This window comes from Moschus berezovskii, chromosome X (genome assembly GCF_049115385.1).
Source record: "Moschus berezovskii isolate FMDL1 chromosome X, NW_MosBer_1.0, whole genome shotgun sequence".
Lineage (NCBI taxonomy): Eukaryota > Metazoa > Chordata > Mammalia > Artiodactyla > Moschidae > Moschus > Moschus berezovskii.
In genome coordinates this window covers 20,694,753-20,720,721 of record NC_142488.1, presented here as the reverse complement: position 1 = coordinate 20,720,721, position 25,969 = coordinate 20,694,753, and the positions used below count along the sequence as shown (strand labels likewise).

Sequence of the window (25,969 nt, the reverse complement as noted above, 5' to 3'; positions counted from 1 at the left end):
CTACAGGTTGAGCTCATGCACTTTGGCCTGCTGCCAGTTGCTGTCTGAGCCAAAAGCCAAAGATGAATATGTGAAGGGTGCAAACAATTTAACGTTGTTCTTGGAAGCTATCCTCAAGAATGTAACAGCAGTCAATAATTGGGCCTTAAACTTCATTCTCACATAAGACTTGGGCCAAGAGATTCAGATATGCAGTCTATTAAGAGAAATCTTTGGATGAGATTTTGGTATATACAGCAATGATTAGGTCTACAATTTTGTAGAGTTGGAGGGTGCTGAAACCATCAAAAAAGTAATGTATTTCACAAGTTGAGTGAAGAAAATAATTTATTGCTTATGTTCCTTTAATCAGAAGAGGCTTTAAATAGTTCTGGGGGTAAAATGATTTTACCTGGAGTTTCATTAAACTTGAGACACTTGACTAAATGAGTTATGGTGGTGAGGTAATATGGGTAATGTGATAATGGGAGTAAAAAATGTCTATTGCCAACAGAACTTGAGGAAATTTTCTCAGGCTATGAAGCTGGGAGAGATAGGCCTACAACAAAAAAGAATGGGGTTATTTAACCTCTCTGATCAAAACAGGAATGTATCCAAATAGTCTGTAATTATTGACCACAGTAACCAAGTGAAGGGGCTCTCATCAGAATTTATGTTTTATTTTATTTTTAAAAGGCAACAAGGAATTCATAGTAAGATTTAAATTTAATAAATTTAAAATTAATATTTTTCTAATTCAATTCTTCTGTGTCCTGTTCTGCATGATGCCTTGCTAATTAAGCCAGATTTTGTGTTTTGCTTCCTGGCAGCCATTATCTAGCCAGGAACTAGCGGAATGAGGACCCTGTTTGGTTCAAACATGAAACTGATGGGACTGACTTTAAATAATCTGTTTTATACAGTGTAAGTAGAAACTTCTCTAAAGTGTGAGGGCGTATTAGTGAATCTTTTTTGTTTGTTTGCATAACTGATTAAACTTAAAACATTTATAAAATAAAAAACTTTTCCAAATGTTTAAACAATATTTTTACCATTAATAAAATTTATGAATTTAATCAGTCTCCTAGGAATTCCACTAAGTCAAAAGCCCTATACATCAAATATTTTACAGGCTGCCAGCACTTTAAAGGCACTACAGAAAATAATAATAAAAGCCAAATGGATTACTCTTACACTTCAGCAATATAAAAGTGCAATATGTTTAGCCCTTTTGTTCAGTATTTCTGTGGTTATTTTTGGAAGTCTTTTAATGATTAATTAATTTCCTTTAATAGTTATAGGACTGTTCAGATCATCTACTTCATCTTGGGAGAGTTATGTAGCTAGTGGGCTTTAAGGATTTGGTTCATTTCATCTAAACTGTTAAACTTCAGTGCAGAGTTGTTCACAGTATTTCCTTATTATTCTTTAAATGTCTATGAGATTTGTAGAGATAACTCCTCTTTCATTCCTGATACTGGTAACTTGAGTCTTCTCTCCTTTTTCCCTTTGTCAGACTCGCTAGATGCTTTACCAATTTCTTTTTTGATTTTCTAAAAAGAGCTTTTCTTTTAAAATATTTTTAAATAAAGCTTTTGATTTGATTTTCTCTATTATGGCTTTGTTTTTCTGTTTTCAAGTTTCATTTCTTCTCTCTATTGTCTTCCTTATGCCTGCTCATTTCTTATTATTTTTTTCCTGATTTCTTGAGGTGGGAGCTTACTTTTTAGATTTGACAACTTTCTCCTTTTCTTTCATTCATTGTTTCAACCTTGGTTTGCAGCTTGTGAGATCTTAGTTCCATGACCAGGGACTGAACCTGCTTCCCAGTAGTGGAAGTGCTTAGTCCTAACCACTAGATCTCCAGGGAATTCACTCCCCTTTTCTGATATAAGCATTTATTGTTATAATTTTCCCCTAAACATACATTGTATTTACATCTTCATTCAATTTTCCTTGAGATTTCCTCTTATCTATGGATTATTTAAAAATGTGTTCCTTAATTTAAGAGAGGTTGGAGACTTACTTGTTAATTGTTGTTAATTTCCAGTTTGATTCCATTATGGTTAGATAACATACATTGTATGATTACAGTTCTTTTAAAATTAAAGTTTATCTTATGACCCAAGGTATGGTCTATCCTGATGACTGTCCCACACATACTTGAAAAGAATATGTATTCTGCTATTTTGGGGAGAACATTGGTGGATGGGTGGTCATTCAGCACTCTATACTCTTGCTGAATTTTTGTTTACTGGTGCTATAAATTACTGAGAGGGATGCTGAAGACTTCAAATATGGTTATAGATTTGTCAGTTTCTCTTTTTCAGTTCTGTTGGACTTTGCTTCTAGTATTTTAAATATCTGTTGCTTGATGCACATACATTTAAGATTTTTCTGTCTTCTTAGTGAATAGACACTTTCGAGGCCTGTTGTAGAGAAGGAGCATGTTTTTTTTAAATGGTTTTCACAAAAATAACTACTAGTACAAATTGGTCAGGAAACACAAGTGTATTTTCCTCCTAGACTTCTTTATGGATTTGCATTCTATAAAACGGTTTCATATTTACAGACAAGAAAAGTAAAGATTTCACTTCTTCTACTTTTTAAAAATCACATAACTGTATTTAAGATAGTGAGTTTCAGCAGTTTTTGACTGTGACTCTATCTTAGGCCAGCAGATTCCATGATCCATTTGCCCCCAGTTTCTAGTGGAAAATTAAGTAGGTTATACTAATAGATAATGACTGTAAAAGTACTGTAGGGTATGGATAATTCATAGTACCATTTAAAAAAAATTGTGGGTAATATGAATTACAACATGCTGACCTAGAGCCAGACATCTTGGAATGTGAAGTTAAGTGGGCCTTAGAAAGCATCACTACGAACAAAGATAGTGGAGGTGATGGAATTGCAGTTGAGCTATTTCAAATCCTGAAAGATGATACTGTGAAAGTGCTGCACTCAATATGCCAGCAAATTTGGAAAACTCAGCAGTGGCCACAGGACTGGAAAAGGTCAGTCTTCATTCCAATCCCAAAGAAAGGCAATGCCAAAGAATGCTCAAACTACCGCACAATTGCACTCATCTCACACGCTAGTAAAGTCATGCTCAAAATTCTCCAAGCCAGGCTTCAGCAATACGTGAACCGTGAATTTCCACATGTTCAAGCTTGTTTTAGAAAAGGCAGAGGAACCAGAGATCAAATTGCCAACATCCGCTGGATCATGGAGAAAGCAAGAGAGTTCCAGAAAAACATCTATTTCTCCTTCACTGACTATGCCAAAGCCTTTGACTGTGTGGATCACAACAAACTGTGGAAAATTCTGAAAGAGATGGGAATACCAGACCACCTGACCTGCCTCTTGAGAACCTGTATGCATGTCAGGAAGCAACAGTTAAAACTGGACATGGAACAACAGACTGGTTCCAAATAGGAAAAGGAGTATGTCGAGGTTATATATTTTCACCCTGCTTATTTAACTTCTATGCAGAGTACATCATGAGGAACGCTGGGCTGGAAGAAGCACAAGCTGGAATCAAGATTGCCGGGAGAAATATCAATAACCTCAGATATGCAGATGACACCACCCTTACGGCAGAAAGTGAAGAGGAACTCAAAAGCCTCTTAATGAAAGTGAAAGAGGAGAGTGAAAAAGTTGGCTTAAAGCTCAACACTCAGAAAACGAAGATCATGGCATCTGGTCCCATCAATTCATGGGAAATAGATGAGGAAACAGTGGAAACAGTGTCAGACTTTGTTTTTTTGGGCTCCAAAATCACTGCGGATGCTGACTGCAGCCATGAAATTCAAAGATGCTTACTCCTTGGAAGGAAAGTTATGACCAACCTAGATAGCGTATTAAAAAGCAGAGACATTACTTTGCCAACCAAGGTCTGTCTAGTCAAGGCTATGGTTTTTCCAGTGGTCATGTATGGATGTGAGAGTTGGACTGTGAAGAAAGCTGAGCGCTGAAGAATTGATGCTTTTGAACTGTGGTGTTGGAGAAGACACTTGAGAGTCCCTTGGACTGCAAGGAGATCCAACCAGTCTATTCTAAAGGAGATCAATCCTGGGTGTTCATTGGAAGGACTGATACTAAAGCTGAAACTCCAATACTTTGGCCACCTCATGCGAAGAGTTGACTCAGTGGAAAAGACTCTGATGCTGGGAGGGATTGGGGGCAGGAGGAGAAGGGGATGACAGAGAATGAGATGGCTGAATGGCTTCACCGACTCGATGGACATGAGTTTGAGTGAACTCCAGGAGTTTGTGATGGACAGGGAGGCCTGGTGTGCTGCGATTCATGGGGTTGCAAAAGTTGGACACGATCGAGCAACTGAACTGAATTGAACTGAACTGAGAAGGTAAAGCACTGGGCTTCCCTGGTGGCTCAGACGACAAAGAATCCACCTGCATTGCATGAGACCCTCTGGGTTCGATCCCTGGTTTAGGAAGATCCCCTGGAGAAGGGAATGGCTATCCATTCCAGTATTCTTGCTTGGAGAATTCCATGGACAGAGGAGTCTGGCTGGCTACAGTCCATGGGGTTGCCCATGCAACTGACAACTGAGTGATGAACACACACACACAGAAGGTAAAGCAAGCGACCTAAAGCAAACTAAAATCAATAGTCTAATGATAATTCATCATAAAAAGCCAACTGAAAACTATAGGTAACTTAAAATCCTGATGAGGTACCAACATAGTATTCCTCCTGAAAGCTGTGGGAACCTGAGCCATCTACACTTGGGTTTGTATGAGAAGAGCAAAACTCCATTGTTGGTTGCATGAATATCAGGCTTTTAGGAAAAATAGTGAATTATAATATTCAGTAAACTCTACTAATGCATCATTTTTTGGCTATTCAATGTATAACCTTTTAAAGTCATTTAGTAAGTTACTAGGAAGCAAGATATAATCACAAGGGAAAATTAAAGCCTCTGAAATTATGTGGTATTTGCCCTTAAGAATCAAAGGAAGGACTATCATTTCCACATCAAGCCTCAGTCACTAAGAGCCGTTTACTAAATTTGAGAATCACTGCTCTAGGGAAGTGCTCCAATGGGAAATGCTTGTCGCAGTCCAGGCTGTTCCCATGTAGGGCTTTGCCAGTGCTACTGTGAATTTGGCATTAACATTCTAGAAATAATGAAGTCATCCATGGGAATCAGGAAATACATATGATATGAATAGAATAAGATTTAGAATGGATATCTAACACATCTGCATGCACCCCGGTGAGGAGGAGATTCACATCACACTGTACCATGGCTGTTGTCCAGGTGAGCAAAGTCAAAGTGTGCAGAAAGTGGTTGTTATAAACTGTTAGCTCAGAGATGGTTATTTAGCCACTGAAAAGAACTGCTCTCTTATTTTAGTTACAATGATCCTGAAACAATGCAGCTAAGTCAGGCCTAGACTAGACAAACCAACCTTTATAACTGCAGGCAAATTATAAATGTTTATAGGCTGACAATACAGCATATTTCTCATCTTTGTGATAATACTAGCTCTGGCTTCTCTAACAGATGGTAAAGTCCTTATGAGCAGATATGGCTTTATTCATCTAAAAATGTGAGTTTTGGAGCCAGACTGCTTGTACTTATATTTCAAGTCTGCTATTTTCTGCCTGTGTGACCATGGGCAAGGTCAACTCTGTGTTTTAGTTCTTCAAAACTGAAGAATGGAAGAACTTCTGAGTAGCAACCTCAGAAGGTCAATTTGAGGATTCAATAAGATATAAGTTCAATGTGTATATAAGTACTCAGCATAGAAACTTAGTAAGCAATAGGTAAATGTTAGCTATTAATAGTAACAGCAGTGCCTGTATTATTACTATTTATATATATTCCACAATACTCATTGTGCCTTAAAGATAGTTTGGCACACTAGAATTGCTGTTGAGTCTCTGCTAAATTATGTTGTTTTAGAGGGGCAATTTGAAACAGTTGGGACAAGGTGACTACATATTTAATTTTTAAATAAACAAATAAAAGCCTTTGAGATTTAAATATTTCAAAGAAAAATATTTTCCCCTTACTTTCTCATTAGTGTGTGTCTGCAGAAAAAAGTCTAAACATGATCAAGTGGGGTAAGGTGGTAATGGGAGTAAATATTAAATCAAGAAATCTTCCATTTACATGAAATAACAGCATAGAATTGAACACATTTACTGTTGGTGGTAGTCCTGCCCATTCTATCAATGTTCAAATCCCAGCTCTACCACTTTACTTATTAATCCAACGTGCCCCAGCTTCCTCATCTATAAAATGGGGATAATACTAGCATCTTCCTCCTAAATTTTTATGAGTATTAAATGAGCTAAATATTACAAATTACTTAGAATAGTGTCTGTTTCACAATGTTTATTTAATTGTTAAATTAAAAAAAATAAGATGTCTTTTAACAGCTTTCCACCACCTTCCCCCAGAAGCTCAACCAAAAATCCTGTCACAGTTGGATGGAAATAGCTAAAAGGACTTATCATAAGTAAAACAGCAACTGAATGTTTGCAGTTAAAGCCTAAATAGCTAAGACAAGCCACACAAATGTTGGAATGTTAGGAAACGAATCATCCAGATTTTTTAACACCTACTCAAAGTCTGTGTTAAGTCACCTAAAATCACATTATTCAGTTTATGAAAGTACATTTGCAGGTTGTCTAGATCCATTATCAGATTTTACTTTTCTGGCATCTCAGTGTGTACATTTAAAACAAACTATCACTTTGTTTATGGATTTACTTCAGCAGCTTTAATGTGAGAGTAAGATGTCATATGTATATCATATTAAGGATTTAAAAAGCTCTGAATCTAATCATTCCTTATCTAAAGCCTTTACCACTACATCGGGATTTCACACACACACGGACACATACACACACCAGATACTGTTGTCTGCCCTTCCTTCATGGGCTATCAGGTCAGAAGAGGGTTTTCACAGGTAACAACTCCCACATTTTCAGGCAGAGGATCAGTGAGCAGGCAAACTAACGTCATACTCTTTTGAAAAATACCATCAAATGCTTAGCTGACAGCCATACTGTGACTTCTATAATGAGAAGTCAGGGATAGGAAGAGAGCAAGAACTAGTTGGAGTGGAAGAGGCGAGGCTAGGCTGCTGCTGCTGCTAAGTCACTTCAGTCGTGTCCGACTCTGTGTGACCCCCATAGATGGCAGCCCACCAGGCTCCCCTGTCCCTGGGATTCTCCAGGCAAGAACACTGGAGTGGGTTTCCATTTCCTTCTCCAAAGTGTGAAAGTGAAAAGTGAAAGCGAAGTCGCTTAGTCGTGTCTGACTCTTAGCAACCATGGACTGCAGCCTACCAGGCTCCTCCCTCCATGGAATTTTCTAGGCAAGAGTACTGGAGTGGCTTGACATTGCCTTCTCCGGAGGCTAGGCTGAGGGGGGAGCTAATCAGGTTGCCCTGGAGCAGGGCACTGCTGTAAACCAGTCCCATAAAAGGTGCAGACTGGGACCTGCTTTGACAGGGAGCCCAATGTGGTGAGTATAAATTTCTAGGTGCTTTCAATACTCTTATAAGTGGATGGATGGTAAGAGTTAGGCTCCACATAGTCTGTTGTCTGTACTGGTAAACCAGCCAAATCCTCCTTGGAGGAGGTGCTGATAAGGGCAGAGTCCCAGTCTTTGGAGTAAAATTGTAATTGATAAAACAAAGCAGAACTTGGTCATGTGGACTAGACAAACATGACAGAAGACATTCAGAGTCCTACATCTCTCCCCAGGCACATGGGACACTGAATCTATGGTAATAAGTTCCTGGTGATTCCCACTATGAATACACCCCAACTGAAGGCCTGCTTGTGCTGGACGGGACTAGTCAAGGACATGGAGGTGGCTGTTTTTGCAGACTGAGAACATCAACTGAGAGATACTGAGAAAGGCATTAAAGTTCCTGTCACATTCACTCACTCGTTCATTCATTTACTCATCAGTTTTATTGAGCACTTAGAAGGATGGATGCTCAAGCTGAAACTCCAATACTTTGGTCACCTCATGCGAAGAGTTGACTCACTGGAAAAGACTCTGATACTGGGAGGGATTGGGGGCGGGAGGAGAAGGGGACGACAGAGAATGAGATGGCTGGATGGCATCACCGACTTGAGGGACATGAGTTTGAGAGAACTCCGGGAGTTGGTTGGTGATGGACAGGGAGACCTGGCGTGCTGTGATTCATGGGGTTGCAGAGTTGGACACAACCGAGTGACTGAACTGAACTGAAGGTAATAGACCTAGACTAGGTACTAAAATACAGTGCTGAACAAAATGGAGAAACTATCCTTTCCTGCCATGGACTTGGACATGCTCTCCCTACCATATACAGTGAAGAAAGACACTAAGCTGATAATCATGCAAATGAATACATAATTGTGAATCACAGAGTTTTCCAAGAAATTATATAGGGTGCTAAGAGACTATAATAGGAGAAACTGATTTAATTTAGGGGGTAGGGATCAGACAAAAATCTCTCTGCAATCTCAGCTTTAGATAGGAGCCAGCCAGGGGTAAAGACGGAGTAGAAGCATTCCCAGTAGATGGAAAGGGGAGTGTTAGTTGCTTAGTTGAACTTATGTGGAAGAGGACTATAAAGATAGATATAGAGTTTCGTAGGCTGCTGTCTCTGCTGTAATACTAGTTCCATGTGATCTGAGTTGAAATTTAGAGAAAAATTTAGTTGAATTTTGTAGCAGGATAATATCAGCAATAAATACCCTAAAAAAATTTACTAAAGCTGTGGTGGGGGTGTAGGGTGTTCCTTTGTAGGGGGGTGTAGGGGTTCCTTTGTTCCTGAGTAGGAGTCCAACTCTTTGAGACCCCATGGACGAAGAATATGCCAAAAATGAAAGAGGTGGCAAAGACTGGTGGATGATTAGGGTAGTTAAGGCAAAGAGAATGATTTCCTTTCAGATAAGTTTAAGAAAAATACATAAACTAGAATAACAAATATGGAATTAATAAAAATAAAATCATGTATTTTACAATGCCATAAACTTCTAAACTGTCTTTATTATTATATAAACATTTCTGCTATAATTGCTAAGAGGAATGAGTCACACTGAGGTCAAACTCTATTTGCCTGGCTTTGTGTATTTTTATTGACATCACTGAGCGACTGAACTGAACCGAACTGAATTTCCAGAATACACTAATGAGGGTTATAATCTAGGAACTTAAAAAGGAACACCCTACACCCCCCACCACAGCTTTAGTAAATTTTTTAAGGGTATTTATTGCTGATATTATCCTGCTACAAAATTCAACTAAATTTTTCTCTAAATTTCAACTCAGATCACATGGAACTAGTATTACAGCAGAGACAGCAGCCTACGAAACTCTATATCTATCTTTATAGTCCTCTTCCACCTAAGTTCTATTTCATTAAAAAGAGCTGTGTCATCCAAAGGAATAATTGGTAAGAATGAAGATAATGGTTCATTATGAAGGTAAGTGAATTATACATTGATACTGATCTTGTGTTTAAAAAAAGTTAACAGAAGGAAACATCCTTTTGTTTTAAATAAGTACATATATACAGACTAAAAAAAACACAAAAATTTCTATGAAATGTAAAAAGCAATCATTTACGTACATGTTATTTTGCCTCCCAAGTCCAGGCGATTTAACTATAATACCCTGTAGTCTTGGTAATAGATAACGCTGAATAACTGCTCGAGTTTTATAACAGCAGCAGCTCTGTATGTTTTTTCGAACTTAATAAAAAATAGTGACACAGATCAAAAGAGAAACCTGGGTAGAAATCAATCCAGTTACTAAGTTAGGTTCAGTTCAGTCGCTAGGTCGTGTCTGACTCTGGGACCCCACGAATCACAGCATGCCAGGCTTCCCTGTCCATCACCAACTTCTGGAGTTCACCCAAACTCATGTCCATCGAGTCGGTGATGCCATCCAGCCATCTCATTCTCTATCGTCCCCTTCTCCACCTGCCCCCAATCCCTCCCAGTATCAGAGTCTTTTCCAGTGAGTCAACTCTTCACATGAGGTGGCCAAAGTATTGGAGTTTCAGCTTTAGCATCAGTCCTTCCAATGAACACCCAGGATTGATCTCCTTTAGGATGGACTGGTTGGATCTCCTTGCAGTCCAAGGGACTCTCAAGAGTCTTCTCCAACACCACAGTTCAAAAGCATCAATTCTTCAGCGCTTGGCTTTCTTCACAGTCCAACTCTCACATCCATACATGACCACTGGAAAAACCATAGCCTTGACTAGACGGACCTTGGTTGGCAAAGTAATGTCTCTGCTTTTTAATATGCTATCTAAAAATGCTACTAAAATCAGCATATGAGCACACATATTTCTTTAATACTTTCCAAAACTCACTCATTAGTTATTAAAGCTCAAATTCTTATGTGTATGCAGTGCCTACCATGCACGGAGGACCAAGACAGAGTGTGGAAAGATCCCTAGTGGTTTGGGTTCTAGTCCTTACCCTTGCACATTTTTTGCAACATGGCTTTGGGTTAATCACTTAACCATTTTGAGTTGTCATTTGCAAATACAGTTGTAGTGAGGTTTAAAAATACATAAATGTGGAAACTCCCTTGATCACTGCAAAAGTCCTAAATTAATCAACTAAGGTCCTCAAAGGAACTTAAGTCTAATAAACAACTCATCAATAAATGTTCTTTCTTTCTGAACACTGGTTATAGGCATTTAACATGCTCTTTGGGATTAACAATTATTTAGCTTTTTTAAAAACAAGAGACCAGAGTTAGAAACTGTTCAGCCTTTCACTCTGAAATTAGTTGGTCAGTGTTACATGGCAGGATTTCCTCCATGATTAACAATATTCTTTACCCTGTACTGTCTCTCTGTCAAAAATTAGTTGGGATAAATATCTATCTGGGAAATATCATGTTATAAACTCAGGATATAGAATAAAAATAGGAGGCAAAAGTAGGCTCTTCTCTCTTTCTTGGAATAAATTTCTAGAAGTGAAGTTACTAGACCAGGTTCTTCATGTGCTCATGCTCAATCGCTCAGTTGTGTCCAACTCTTTGCGACCCTATGGGCCGTAGCCTACAAGGCTCCTCTGTCCATGGGATTCCCCAGGCAAGAACACTGGAGTGGGTTGCCATTTCCTCCTCCAGGGGATCTTCCTGACCCAGGGATCGAATCTGCATCTCTTGTATCTCCGGCATTAACAGGTAGATTCTTTACCACTGTGCCACCTAAACAATGCCTTTCAGAAAGGTGCTAACAATTTATACTCCTAGACGATGCTCACAATATACTAGTTTTACCATCTTTCATAATTTAATTAGTCAAAATCCACAAGACTCAGCTATTTTTCCTTCCTCACACAGTATATTCCTGTCCCAATGTGCACGACAGGATGGCACAGCTGAGTGTTTGAATGAGCCTTCAATTGCTTACCGTTCCTCTTAGGATAAATCCAAACCCTTTAATAGTTTACAAGCTCTGGGTGAAGTGGCCTCTTCTTCCCTCTCTAGCCTCATCTCTCACTACCAACTTCCCTCTCTAGCCTCATCTCTCACTACCAACTCCCCTCTTGAATAGGCCAGCTGTCTCTTATGTTTCGATCTTTGTTCAGGCTATTACTTCTGACTGGAATGCCAGATTCTAGAAGGAGCTTAGTATTAAGAGATCATTTCTAACTAGTAAGAACAAAAGTGTCCCCTGTCACACAGTTCTGAGTATTGATTTCAGAACAACTTCAAATGTCTGTGAAAAAAATAATAACTTGATTACTCAGTTATTCAGAGTAGCAGGTTTTGATAAGGGCACTATTCTTGTGGAGAGGAAGATGCTTGGGGTATGTAACTGTGGACAAGAGACAATAGAGAACAAGTGCTATAGAGAACTGCACTCCTACATCAATCCAAATAAATGAAAATATTTTCCTACACTTCAGTTTTAGGAGAGGGTTATAAGTAATAAGATATTTAAAAGATATACTCAGGAAAGCAACTCAAATGTAAGTTGTTAAATCTTTCACATCTTGTACATGTAGATGGTCTATCTTCCACAGCAGTGACATCAAATTTTTTTGATGCTGTGAACATGAAGCACTGTTGCTCAAATTACTTAAAAACCTGTAGCCGTGTTTTTCAAGGTCTTCTAACAAGAAGCACAATAAACTTCCTTCTAACCAAAATGTCATAAAATGGGTCGATTTTGTGAATTGATTGTTTGGGTCAGTAAGATTATCAGCCTCCACACTACCATTGTCCTAGTTTCTCATCATCCATCTGGCCTGGGCTTAATGGCCCTGCCTTTGGCCTCACATCTCTTGATGGATGCTCTCAGCACTAGAGAGATCCATCCTATAGGCCAGTCTTATCATGCAAGTCCCCAGGATGAAATTCTTCAGTAGCTCTTTATTACTGCAGCAAAAAGCCTAAGTATTTCATCATACAATTCCCCACTTAGCTCTCTAGGGGCCTATCTACTGCCCTTTCTCACATGCTTTCCCGCAATTTTTAGTGAACTGGTAACTCTGAGCCACATAAAATCGCTGGCACATACCATACACACACATTGGTAGCACGCCTTCATATGCCTCACCCCCAAAATACTGCTACTCATCTTTCACTCTTTACCCATACACTCCTCATTCTGAAGCCTCTCTTCTCACTTCCCAAGGGGGCAAAGATCCTTCTTCTCCTACACTCTTACACTGACTTACTACAAATTGTATTAGAACTCTCAGTGTCTTTCTTTCCATATAATGGGGTGCTATATATGTCTTTTCATCTTTACTTCAAGAATCATGGTCCAAGTCTACTGTACAACAGATGTTCATTTTTAAATGAAATCAAAAATATATTAAAAATCCTATCTTTAATGATGAACTTTACAGTTATTAATTTACTTTATATTATCACAATAATAATTGATCAGCTAATTAATTATTATTCTCTATCAGTTCTGTGCATAGGAAGTTATGAAGTTATATCCTTAAAAATATAAGCTGCTACAACATATGAATTCACTGAACATATGAACTGAGGGACAAATCAATAAGTCATCATTTTTTTTTAAATGTTTTTTCAGGGCATAAAATCTAAATTTAGGATTTTTTCTGAAAATCTGACAAGAGGATAAAAACAAATAATCTGGAATTTACCAAACAGAGTCAATTGCCAGTCTGCCAATAAAACTGTCATCACAGAGTCTTTAAAAGTGTACTTACATGGTACAGTGTGGCTTCTGGCACAGGTGTGCCCATGATGTCTTGTCTCAGTGCATCCATTTGCAAACTAGGTAGCAACGAATAGTGAGTCGGGCTACTACTCTTATCACCCTTCTTTTTAGACTTCTTCCCTGTGTCTTTTTTGCTGTTTCTCTGAAACATGTATTCTTCTTGAGCAATTTTTTCATTGCTCATGTATCGGAGTAGAGAGTTTTCTAAATAAAAAAAGATAAATACACCAATGTAGATATGCAGATATTCCAAACTTACCATCCTTTTAAGTGTACTATTAGATTTCCTTTCAGAAATGTAACTTGATTTCCTTTATAAAACACCTTTGTAGTGAAAATATGGAGAATCTTAATTATTTGGGATCACAGGGTAACAGGAAGTTGATAGCCTATAGAGTATTTCTCCAAGTTTTAGCTCTGAACCAACCATATCAGAATTACCTGCAGAACCTGAATCATAAGTTTCAGGTGTGTGGCTCATAAAATTTTTAACAAGTTCTCGCAGGGAGATTCTGCTAAAATCTGACAACAAACATCCTAGTGAGCATCCTTGGAGAAGTTAAAGCCCACATTATGGACCAATAGTGAGGAAACCTGTTCAAAAAATTTATGCTTAAATTGATAGCCAGAACTCTACTTCATAGAGCCTTTATTCTCCAGGATATTACTATCAAATCAAGTCCCAAAAGGGTGACTCAGAAAAGGCATATGAGTGTTTCTCTTTTAAAATATTTTTCTTGATTAATTCTATAAAACAGAACAAGTTAGAAACTGAAGTCTGGAAAATGGAGTGAATGCACAGATGTAAAGTAATCTTAATGCTCCTATATTTACCAACATTTTCAGAAATGCTCGCTCCACAAAACAAGTGTTAAGAAGACTAATGAAAAAGACATTCATGCTTGCTTATTTCTGTGTGGTCTGTGGATCTGTGCAATAATGAAATAAATTTTGCACACTGGCTAGAAATAACAGGCAAATGGGTTAAACGTGTTTTAAAGGAAGCTTCGTGAAGTCATGTTCTATGAAGAGTTTCTTTCTTTTTTTTTTGCTTTGTTTCTTTTTGTTTTTCATCTATAAATTTATGGATCTTATTTCAGAAAATGGAAGTAGCAGCATGACCCACTGGGCCCACCATATCCATCCACACTTGGTTGAATCCCATTTAGTAGTGAAATTTCCCGTTGCCTTCTTTACTGCTCACCTCAATAACAGGATAAGTGAACATAAAAACTTACTTTTGGTAGATACTTCAAGTGTAGCCCACCCCCAAGTAAGAAGATAACCCTGAACAGCAAACAGGAGAGAAAAAAGCAAAGAAGGTTTTTTTTTTTTTTTTCATTTTTATATGGCTTTCTTTTAGAGACACTGGCCCAGTTTCTATTAGCTTTTACCCATGTGCTTCAAAACTCATTTTAAGGTTATATTAATACAAAAATAGTGAGGTTGGCATTGCGGACCAATGGGGACTGATCACAAACGCTTCCTATTCGTTGAACTTAATTATTTTATGCAGTTTCACACTTCTGACCTTGTTTTCCAAGTATTAAATTTCAAATAACATATATTAATTTTTTACACTGTACTTATCTACCCTAAATCCCTTAGGAGGCATTCAGAGAAGATATTTACTTAATAATAGATCAAGACAGTTAAAGGTTGGTCTGAGTTGGTTTTGATGTATCATAAAAATCAATAAGAGAATAAATAGTTTTTCTATGTTATGAAGCCATAACATCCTATGTAAAAAAACATTTAAATCTGCTTTTTGTTTCAACAACCCAGCCTACACTGAAATTCTAGAACACTTACCTCTTCTACTATCTCTCTTCATCTTATTTGGATCTTCATAGTCCCCCACCCAATTATATTCCACTGGCATAGATATAGGTCGTAGCTTGCCTAAACACAGAGAACAAAATTCACATCACATTGTTTTTCTTCCCCATGTCCGCTCAAACTTAAACTGACTTTTAGCTACAGTCTGCAAAACACACTCACTCATATGCAACATTATGGTTGGCATTTGTGAAGATGAAAAATATGTGTGTTTTGAGCCAGAAGGTGAAACTGCCTGTGGCAATTGGCCAGGTGATAATGCAAACTTAAGGCACTTTTTATAAGTAATACAGAACAGCCTAGGTTTGCTCTCTTAGGAGCCCCAGACTTTAAGAATGTGGTCCTTTACAAAGAGGACCATTATTTTAGTGACTTCATTTTCTATAACTGGATCTGTCTTATTCCTCAATGCCCAAGTGTCTTTATCTTGATAGCCAATCTTCAAGACAGTAGCCCCTGGTATTTAATGTTGGAACACAGTATTAACTTCCCATCTTCACTGCTTCCTAATTCCTGTCTGCTTTTTGGATACCACCATGCTTCAGCAACGTGGCTAGATTCTTTTCTTCGGCCTAAAGCTGGGTCTGCCCTTAAGCATCTCTTTTGCTATTATGAACTCTAGTTTTCAGATTCAAGTAATCACTGCTTTGGTCTGTCCCATTTTCCTCTGGGTCTGTGTTCTTACTAAATAGCATTTTATTTTAGCAAGCAGAACTCATGACATAGACTTTAAGGATAGCTTTTTGGTGAGGATGATCAACTGATTTCTGATCAATTCAAAATTTGTGAAGCACAAAATAGCCAAAGGAAAAATCATTCACAAGTTTAAAAAGGACACCTAGCACAATACCTAATTCTCAAAATTATAAGAAATAAACCATTACCCTCATTTTATCAGATGAAGGGCCTGGGACAGCATATGTAATTTACCCAAGGACACACAGTTGGTAAGTGAAGTACCAGGGTTCAAACCTAGGCACTCAAATACTACTTCTGCAATAACTTTTGGTAACTTCAATATTCACCCACTAATATTCTGGCCTCTCAGTTTTTTGATATTCTCTCCTCCACCCATTCTAGTGGTCATATGCTTAATCTTGTCACCTGAAAAAGCAGTAATTCTTCCCAGTATCCTGCTTTTCAACTAAAACCTATATTTTTAGCATATCCTCCACAGCACTCTAACAATTCCTCCTTTAATCTACCAATCTTCCCACCTTTCAACACCTAATGGTGACAGCATGTCCTCGTCACTCTCCCCCTTGGCTAGATAAATTTCACAGTCAAATTGTTATAGACATTCCACATATTTCGTTAAAAAATCCATTAAGATACTTATTTCTTATTATGTTGTTAAGGGAAAATGTGACAACTTAATGGCATTTTGCCATTACAGTTTATTCAGTATATTTTACTAAGCTCTTTGAAATCTGAGGATGAACTAGGCACGACAAAATTATTAATGACCCACAAATGAAATATTTACTTAATGATTTCCTTACAAGGTGTGCAAACGACTTCATAAATGATCACCTCAGTTTCCAAATTTTCATGGGGTAGATCTCTGCAATTTTACAGAGAGAATCTGGGTGAGCTGATGTAGGTGACACGTGATCATAAGCCTTGCAATATCTCTCTGCTACTGTCTCATAGTTAAATTATTCTCTTACTTGGCTTTTCATATCTGTTGCACATCTGGAGCATTCTAAACAGGATCTCTATAGAGGTGCCAATTGTGCACTGTATTTCTTACTGTAGCCTAATAAATGTAAAAGAGGTCAAAGATAGATACTTTTGGATTTTGTTTGAATTTTATTCTGAAATTAATGGCAAGTAGCTTTTTAAAAAAGATGACCTATATTTAGCTGCAACTAAACACAAACAGAACACAAAATATAATTTAAATAATATTTAGCAGTGGGAACTATAATTCAATATCTTGTAATAATATATAATATATATAGATGAATCACTTTGATGTACACCTAAACTTAACAAAACATTGTAAATTACACTTCGATTTAAAAAATGATTAAAAAATAAAATAAAGATATACTAAATTAAATAAAAAGGACTGAGTGTCAGCAGATAGAAGTTTTAGAAAGTCCAAGAACAAGCCAAACTGAACAGCATATTGCAAAGGACATGTATAAATTGATAAGAAAGATTAAAACAGCAAAGAAACAATAAATAGATAATTCAGGAGAAGAGTAGCGCCAGCAAGATACAGTAGGATAGGGATCCACTGTTGGAAGCAAAGACATGGGGTAATATTCCAATTACTGGCAGGTTACCAGAAGAATCAACCATGTGATTAGAGGGTTGGAATTTCCAGTCCTACTCCCAGCCTCTAGAGACTGGAGGGGGCTGGGGAGTGAGTTTAATTACCAAGGATCAATTATTTAGTCAACTGTGCCTATACAATGAAACCTCCATAAAAATCAAAAGGACAGGGTTTGAAGAGTTCCCAGGCAATGAACAGAAGGAGAGTTCAGGAGAGTGGCACACCTAGGGAGAGCATAGAAGCTCCAAGCTCTTGCCCCATGTCTTGCACTATTCATCTATCCCATCCAGCTGTTCCGTGTTATATCCTTTATAATAAACTGGTGATCTACTAAAAACAAAACAAAACAAAAGAATATTGACAGCGATGGAATGCCTTACAATGACCAAATACTGTTTCAATATGAAACTGCTATGCTTTAATAGCAGTGTACAGAGCTGCTTGAAAATAAACTGGCTTTTTCCTTAGCCAATAAAGTATTTTCAGTGCTATTACACATGCTACGGCGCTCTGTGGCAGAGCTAACTGCTCACTCTCCTGGGCTCCCTTAGCTCCTTGGTATACATGATCCTTAATTATACTGTATTCTATCTGTTTATAGGTTTTTTTTTACTTTTTGGCAGGAACTGGGTCTTATATATCTTTGTTATGAAAGTTCCTGGCAAGGATTCTGACCCAGAGTGGGTATTCATTAAATTTCTTTTGAACGCCTGAATGAAAGGATGCTAGACATTAGGGAGATTACTGGGCTGTTCACTGGATCCCACTCCTTTTTTTCTCATTCAAGGGCATCTTTTGAACAATTCTACCTTACTTTCTCTTGTAGCATCAATTTCCCCTTTCTACCCCGTGATTCCCATTAGCGTACAAACATGCTGTAATTCTACAGTCTTAAAAAATAAACAAACCTCTCTTGGCTAAGAAACAGCCATCCCACTACCACTTGCCCTGGTCCCCTTTACAGAAAAACTCCTAGAAGTCTCATTTTGATTTCCAGTCTCCAATTTCTATCCTCTTTTTCTCCCCCTAGCTTTATTGAAGTATTATTGACAAATTAAAATGTTACACATTAAGGCTGTACAGAATGACTTTTTGAGGTGTGTAATGTGATTGAACTGAACTGAATGTGATTGTATGTATACACACACACATACATTGTGAAATGATTACCACAAGCAGGTTACGATACCCTTCACCTCATACAGTTACCATCTGTGTGTGCATGTATGACTGTGTCGACTGTGAGGTGAGAACACTTAAGATCTAATCTACTCTCTTAGCAAAATTCAAGTGTATATAATGGAAAACATCACAGCGGTTCTTCAAACAATTAAAAAGAGAACTTCTGTAGGATCCAGCAACCCTACTTCTGGGTATATAGCAAAAGGAAATGAAATAAGTATCTCCAACAGTTCAAATTCATTGTAACATTGTTCACAATAGCTAAGATATGTAAACGATCCAATTGTCCATCAATAGATGAATGAATACAGAAAATATGGTGCATGAGCATGCATGTGCACGCACACACACACAGGAATATTACTCTGCCATAAAAAGGAAATCTTGCCATCTGTGATGGCGTGGATGAAGCTGAAGGACATTATGCTACATGAAATTAGCCAGGCACAAAAGACAAATGCTGTATGATCTCACTTATATGTAGAATTTCCTCTTTTCTTTAGAATCTTCTCCAATTAAGATCTTGCCCCTCAACACCCCTAAAACTACTACTGTCAAGGTTACTAGTGCTTCCATGTTGCTAAATCCAAAAGACATTTTCAGAACCCTTGACTTTTCTTATCTATCTGCAACATTTGACACAGAGGATTATTCTTTTCTTGAAATACATTCTTCACTTGGCACCCAGGATATTGTCTTTTCCTGGCTTTTGTCTCCTCTTCTCTTACTAAACTCAAACGCATATTTTAAAGCTCAGGAAAAATATCATTTCCTCAGGGATATTCTCCTTGAACTTGTTCTAGGTTGGGTTTCTCTATGTTTGTTTTTCTTTCATAATTTTTTTCATAGTGTGTCACTTACAGTCAAGTAAATATTTATTAAATTAGTTGCTTGAATTCTGTCACCATTCTAGAATGTAAATTTCACAAGGGAACAGAAATTTCTCTGTTCACCATGGTATCTCTATCATTTACCACAGTGACTTAAACATAGTTAACAGCTCAATATTTGTTAACTGATGACCTGTTAAGAAAGTAAATAGGGGACCTTCTTCACACATTGGAGTTAAAAATTGTCCAAGCTATATGGTTAGTTTCTATTTTCAAAGTTTCCTTTCCCTTTCTTCCTGTCAGCTTTCCATTCCCCCTCCCCCTCACTTTCCCTCCCTTTCTGACCAACCACTTTCATTATTCTAACAAATTGAGCCTGACAGAGCTGTGTGGTAATCAAGCAGAACTAGAAATCCTGCCTCCTGATTTCTTATCTAGAAATATCTCCATATTAAACTTACCCATGGTGCATGTTGAAATACTACTGAATTGCTGTCTTTTTCAGTTATATCCCTCCCGTACATTTTTAAAAACTCTGGCCCCAACATGCTAAAATCATTACGCTTCAGGATGATATACAGCATCTGAGAAGTAATCTTCTCTGTTACAGTTGCCAAAGAATTGGGCAAAAAAGGCTGCAGAGAAATTTCTCCTTACGTCTGATGTACCTTTTAATTGCTCACAAAAGAAGCTTTCCCTAGAAAACCACACACACACACACATACACACATCTGTTCTGAATATTTTAGCCAATATTTTGATGAAAATGAGTATCGTAAGGAATGTTAAGCTATAAGCATGTCACATACAGCCATCAAACTCCCCACATACCAGACAGAAAAATTACTTTCAGATGGTTGACTGCATTTCTAGGAAAACATCCCGAGGTTATTTAAGGTAGAGAATCACACATTTAAAGAGGAGTAAAACTGGATTAAATGGAAAGTCAGTACTTTTTAAAGGATAAAGGCAACATATCTGGATCTAATAAATAAGAATGGGCACTTTGATCTCTAGGGCCATATTTTAAAAATTTCACTTCTAGATAAAAGAGTTTGGGAGAAAAACTGGCTTGTAAACATCACAATGTGATGATTATTTAAGTACTAGATTTAACATCTTATAACAATATAAATCAAATGCAAACCTGATGATTACTAACTTGAAATCTTTTTGGTTGCATTAATAGAGAAGCAAAACAATTAAAATATCATTTCAAAGAATAAGCTACATCTTGTTTGTGAATTTTCTTACTGCACTCTAAAGTGATCTAGACTTTAAATGGGGAGTCACATAAAAATTGTTGAAGGAGAAAATTTTGAACTGCATCAAAAATTATAGGGACTTTTGAACACTTGATTCCAAGGCGAATTACATTTTGAACCAAATTACATTCTTCCAAGAAAGCAAATGTGCTGTACACACTGGAGTACAGAAAGGCAGGCTATTTTAGTTGAAATGTTGCCACTGTGCATAGAGACTATTCCTCTACATTAGAGGGATGTGGGAGGTCTGGGAAGAATTCAGATTTAAATACTAAGTGGCAAAACAGTTCTGGGTTCTCTTCTGAAGGCTCTGGTGGATGAAAAAGCAATGAGCTATGCTAAATACTTTTGCCTCCTGCTGTGCTCAGCAATACAGTTTTGGGAAAGAAGGATAATGTGGGGTAAATATTTGGTTAAAAAAATCCCATTTTCCAGTTAAATACGACAATAGAGCAAACTATTTTTTAAAAAGGTAGAGATGAAAAACTTGACACACACCCCAGTTAATTTCCTAGGATTTCATCGATAATCAATGTTAGAGTCAGCCTGTGAACTAGGCTTTGTAACTTCATTATATTAAGTTGCCTCAGCGATGAGTTGAAGACCATTGCATTATACAAAGATTCAATTCATTTTTCTTCAAAAATAATTCACTGACATATATGATTACTGCTTTTTAAACAACTATACCCCCAGCCAGTTTGCAACTTTTGCAAAAAGTTCTTAAAGGCTAGGTAAAGAACTTGTGGAGGATTCAAACATAAACTGTAGCTGTAACAGTGTTTGTTATCCATCCCTGAACAAAGATGGGAAATAAACTGGCTTGACATGATGTGTCATTTATAAAGTAATGTTAGGTTGTCATATGTATACTTTTAAATGGCTGTCTATTGTTTCAATTATTTGCTTTAATGTTTCCAGTCACTAAGATATTCAGTGTGCAATTTTTAGTTATTGCTTTTAACAAGATTGGATATCACACTTGACATTTTCTGTACCCAGGGATCTATTTCTTCCATGATTCCAGCAAATTGTTTTGCTGTGATAAAAGTAATTCTATGAGGAGCCATGCACTGATCGTTCCAGTTAGTATTTATTACTTTAGTTTGGACTTTCATCACAAATAAGATTTACTCTAGAAAATGGCTTTTCTGCATGATAAGAATGAAGATGACATTCAACAAGCTGTCTGCTGGGGCAGACTTCAAGTTAAGAATAGAGGATTTCTGTTAAGTCAGCAGTTTGCAACTTAAATTTTATAAGTGGTATATGGGTCTTTATGAGGAGCTGCAAGTCTGTATCAGCTTTTGTCAAAATATATGCCATCAAACATCAGTTACATTGGGAGGTATTTTGTGACCAAAACCAAAGAAGATGCAATGTACAAATACATTTGGGAAACCAGGATTTTCAAAGCCTTTAATATGATAATATGCACATAATAATCTCCAAGAGGGGGATAAAATATGCAGAGCTTCCCAATTTTAATTAACTACATAATCTCTTTCTTTTACAAAGAATCTCTTTCAGAAGTAGTGATCTGAAGAATATACATAAGAAAATGCTGGATAATTTAAGCCACATTGTGATTTGAAAGCAGACATCAACCACTCTATTTAAATTTCACCTGGCTGCTATTTAGTACATCATTTTCCCATGGAGGGAAAATGCATTCTGCTTTCAATTAGGGACAGTGAGTTTCCTCCTGCTCCAGGGGATGCCATGATTAGGTTTTCTACTGTAGAGCTGGGTAAGTCATCTTAGACACTCACAAGCTTATATTATTTCTGCCCAGAGAATATGCTAAGTGTGAGTAAATGTAGGTTTATCATTTCAGAGCAGTAAGTTCCCAAGCAGTCTGAATGAAAAAAAGGCAACTGACCCTATGTCATACAAGGGTTCTTTGATTTTCGAGTAGTAAATATCTGACTCTGTATTTGTCGACAACCAATTCTTCTTAATTTAGCTAGGGTATCTCAACAGTAGGACTCATGATGTTTTGGATTGGATCATTCTTTATTGTTGGGGGGAGGGGTGTCCTATTCATTTTATGATATTTAGTAGCATCCTGGGCTTCAATTCACTGGATGCCTGTAGCACCTCCACGTCCATTTATGAAAAATACCAGGGATCCCAGAAATTGCCAATGTCCCCTAGGGGACAATACTGACCCAGTTGCAAATCTCCTGAGTTGGTTTATTTCTATTTTTGGCTTTCCCATTTTATCTTTCAGGGAAGCACTAATTCACTTAGTCCCTATCTTTCTGTTAATTCATTTAAAGATATTTTTCTTTTTCAAAAATAGTTGCATAAACTTTGTTGATTTGGCTTGCTAATTCTTCCTTTTTATCTACATATTAATATTCTAGAACTTTATTAAAAGTTTTTTTCCCTTTAATCTTACTGTTATCTATTACTTGGTTTCCTCTTGCCAGATTTCACTTTTTTGAAAGTCTCCAACTATTCAATTTACTTAGCATATTATTTTCTCTATCATTTTTTAAAAGCAACTAATCTTATACTTTGCTGTGAAAGTGCTACACTCAATATGCCAGCAAATTTGGAAAACTCAGCAGTGGCCACAGGACTGGAAAAGGTCAGTCTTCATTCCAATCCCTAAGAAAGGCAATGCCAAAGAATGCTCAAACTACCGCACAATTGCACTCATCTCACACGCTAGTAAAGTCATGCTCAAAATTCTCCAAGCCAGGCTTCAGCAATATGTGAACCATGAACTTGCAGATGTTCAAGCTGGTTTTAGAAAAGGCAGAGGAACCAGAGGTCAAATTGTCAACATCCGCTGGATCATCAAAAAAGCAAGAGAGTTCAGAAAAACATCTGCTTTATTGACTATGCCAAAGCCTTTGACTGTGTGGATCACAATAAACTGTGGAAAATTCTGAAAGGGATGGGAATACCAGACCACCTGACCTGCCTCTTGAGAAACTTGTATGCAGGTCAGGAAGCTACAGTTAGAACTGGACATGGAACAACAGACTGGTTCCAAATAGGAAAAGGAGTACGTCAAGGCTGTATATCGTCACCCTGCTTATTTAACTTATATGCAGAGTACATCATGAGGAACGCTGGGCTGAAAGAAGCACAAGCTGGAATCAAGATTGCCGGGAGAAATATCAATAACCTCAGATATGCAGATGACACCACCCTTACGGCAGAAAGTGAAGAGGAACTAAAAAGCCTCTTGATGAAAGTGAAAGAGGAGAGTGAAAAGGTTGGCTTGAAGCTCAACATTCAGAAAACAAAGATCATGGCATCTGGTCCCATCACTTCATGGGAAATAGATGGGGAAACAGTGTCAGACTTTATTTTTGGGGGGGCTCCAAAATCACTGCGTATGCTGATTGCAGCCAGGAAATTAAAAGACGCTTACTCCTTGGAAGGAAAGTTATGACCAACCTAGATAGCATATTGAAAAGCAGAGACATTACTTTGCCAACCAAGGTCTGTCTAGTCAAGGCTATGGTTTTTCCGGTGGTCATGTATGGATGTGAGAGTTGGACTGTGAAGAAAGCCGAGCACTGAAGAATTGATGCTTTTGAACTGTGGTGTTGGAGAAGACTCTTGAGAGTCCCTTGGACTGCAAGGAGATCCAACCAGTCCATTCTAAAGGAGATCAGTCCTGGGTGTTCATTGGAAGGACTGATGCTAAAGCTGAAACTCCAATACTTTGGCCACCTCATGCGAAGAGTTGTCTCACTGGAAAAGACTCTGATGCTGGGAGGGATTGGGGGCAGGAGGAGAAGGGGATGACAGAGAATGAGATGGCTAGATGGCATCACTGACTCGATGGACATGAGTTTGAGTGAACTCCGGGAGTTGGTGATGGACACGGAGGCCTGGCGTGCTGTGATTCATGGGGTCGCAAAGAGTCGGACATGACTGAGCGACTGAACTGAACTGAATCTTATACTTTAAAAATGTGCAGAGTCTAAATTGTTTTAAACATACCTAACATATGAAATAATGATTTCAGTAACAGAACTTAAAAAGAAAACTTGTATCACAGAGGTTTCTAGTGTTATGAGCTATTTGATGTTCTTCCTTCTACTTTTCAAAACCAAACCAAAAATACAAGAAAACTATTTCTTTTCATAGGCATGATTTAAATGGTTGGTTATTGGGAATACTTCCATTCCTTTAGTTCGTCATTGAGTCCCTCCACAGGAAAGGAGGAAGTATTAATTTGATCCATCAGCACTTCACAATCTTTGATACACTTTTATTTATGAGCACCAGTGATTTACTATGCCATTTAGGCACCATGACTTGAGTACTTTCTATGAGGCAAAATCAGTGCTAAGTAATTGGCATATATTTAATCCTCATAAAATCTCATTTGATCCTCATGAAAATACCGTGAGTAGTATTGCTATCCCATTTGAGACTAACTCTCAAGTACAAGGTCAGTCAGTTATTAAAGGCCAAGCCTTGGCACCAAATTCAGCTCTACCTGACCTCAAAACTCATGCTCTATTTTTAATCAGTAAAATTATAGAGATTAAGGAAGAGCGCCTTCCCTAGGTGATTACTCTAAATTGTACCTTAGACTATTTTCTATTTCTATGTCAAAATATTGCTGAACTACTTTTCCATCAGTTACATGGTCCCTTATCACTATCAGCTTGATAGTCAAAATTATTTTGTGAAGCTAACCAACAAGTAGTCTTTATGAAATGTATTAGCTGCTAAGTCGCTTCAGTCATGTCTGACTCTGTGTGACCCCATAGACGGCAGCCCAACAGGCTCCCCCATCCCTGGGATTCTCCAGGCAAGAACACTGCAGTGGGTTGCCATTTCCTGCTCCAATGAAATATATTAAGTAAGTCCTAAAAGAATAAGAATTCCTATGAGCACAGTACATGTCTCATTTTTTCTGCATTTTTTATTTACTAATTTGTACTTTGTTTAGTTCTGCTTTGGAAGTAGTACATTTTACTTGAGCACAGAAATTTCTTCTGGTTAGAATCTCATTTTCTTTTGTCTCTTATAGCTGATGAATAACAGTTGGGCTATTGTTTGATAAAGAAGAAAATTTATACTAAAAAAAACAGGAGAGGGAACAAGCTTTCATTTGAAAATGTATTTGTGAATGTATTCTGCATACCTTTAAGAAATGTTTGAAATAATGCTATTAATTGTAATTCAACTGCCCAAAAGACAGAATGAATTTGTACGACAGAGAAAGGTGATTTTGAAGTATGATGAGAGACCCTAGAACCTTCAGACCGTATTCTCACCTCAAAATGATAAAGCTCAGTTCCCAGTATCACTGCCCATAGGTCCTTCATCATGCTACTATATGTCACTTCAAGCCATGTGCTATTTATGTAGCTAAAAAGGACATGGTATTTGGTTTTC

The 25,969-nt window shown here is 37.5% G+C and overlaps 1 protein-coding gene across 4 annotated transcripts in view; it reads right to left on the bottom strand.

Moving 5' to 3' along the window:
* Window positions 1-25,969, bottom strand: part of CNKSR2 (connector enhancer of kinase suppressor of Ras 2) — a 279,203-nt gene that overhangs the window by 81,400 nt on the left and 171,834 nt on the right. For 2 of the 4 annotated variants that reach the window (XM_055438270.2, XM_055438272.2), the window contains 2 exons: window positions 15,003-15,092; window positions 13,180-13,394 (listed from right to left, as the gene is read on the bottom strand). In XM_055438270.2, coding sequence (XP_055294245.1) covers window positions 13,180-13,394; window positions 15,003-15,092 — 305 coding nt within the window. The remainder of the gene's footprint in view (window positions 1-13,179; window positions 13,395-15,002; window positions 15,093-25,969) is intronic. The other 2 variants (XM_055438271.2, XM_055438273.2) reach the window with 1 other exon arrangement.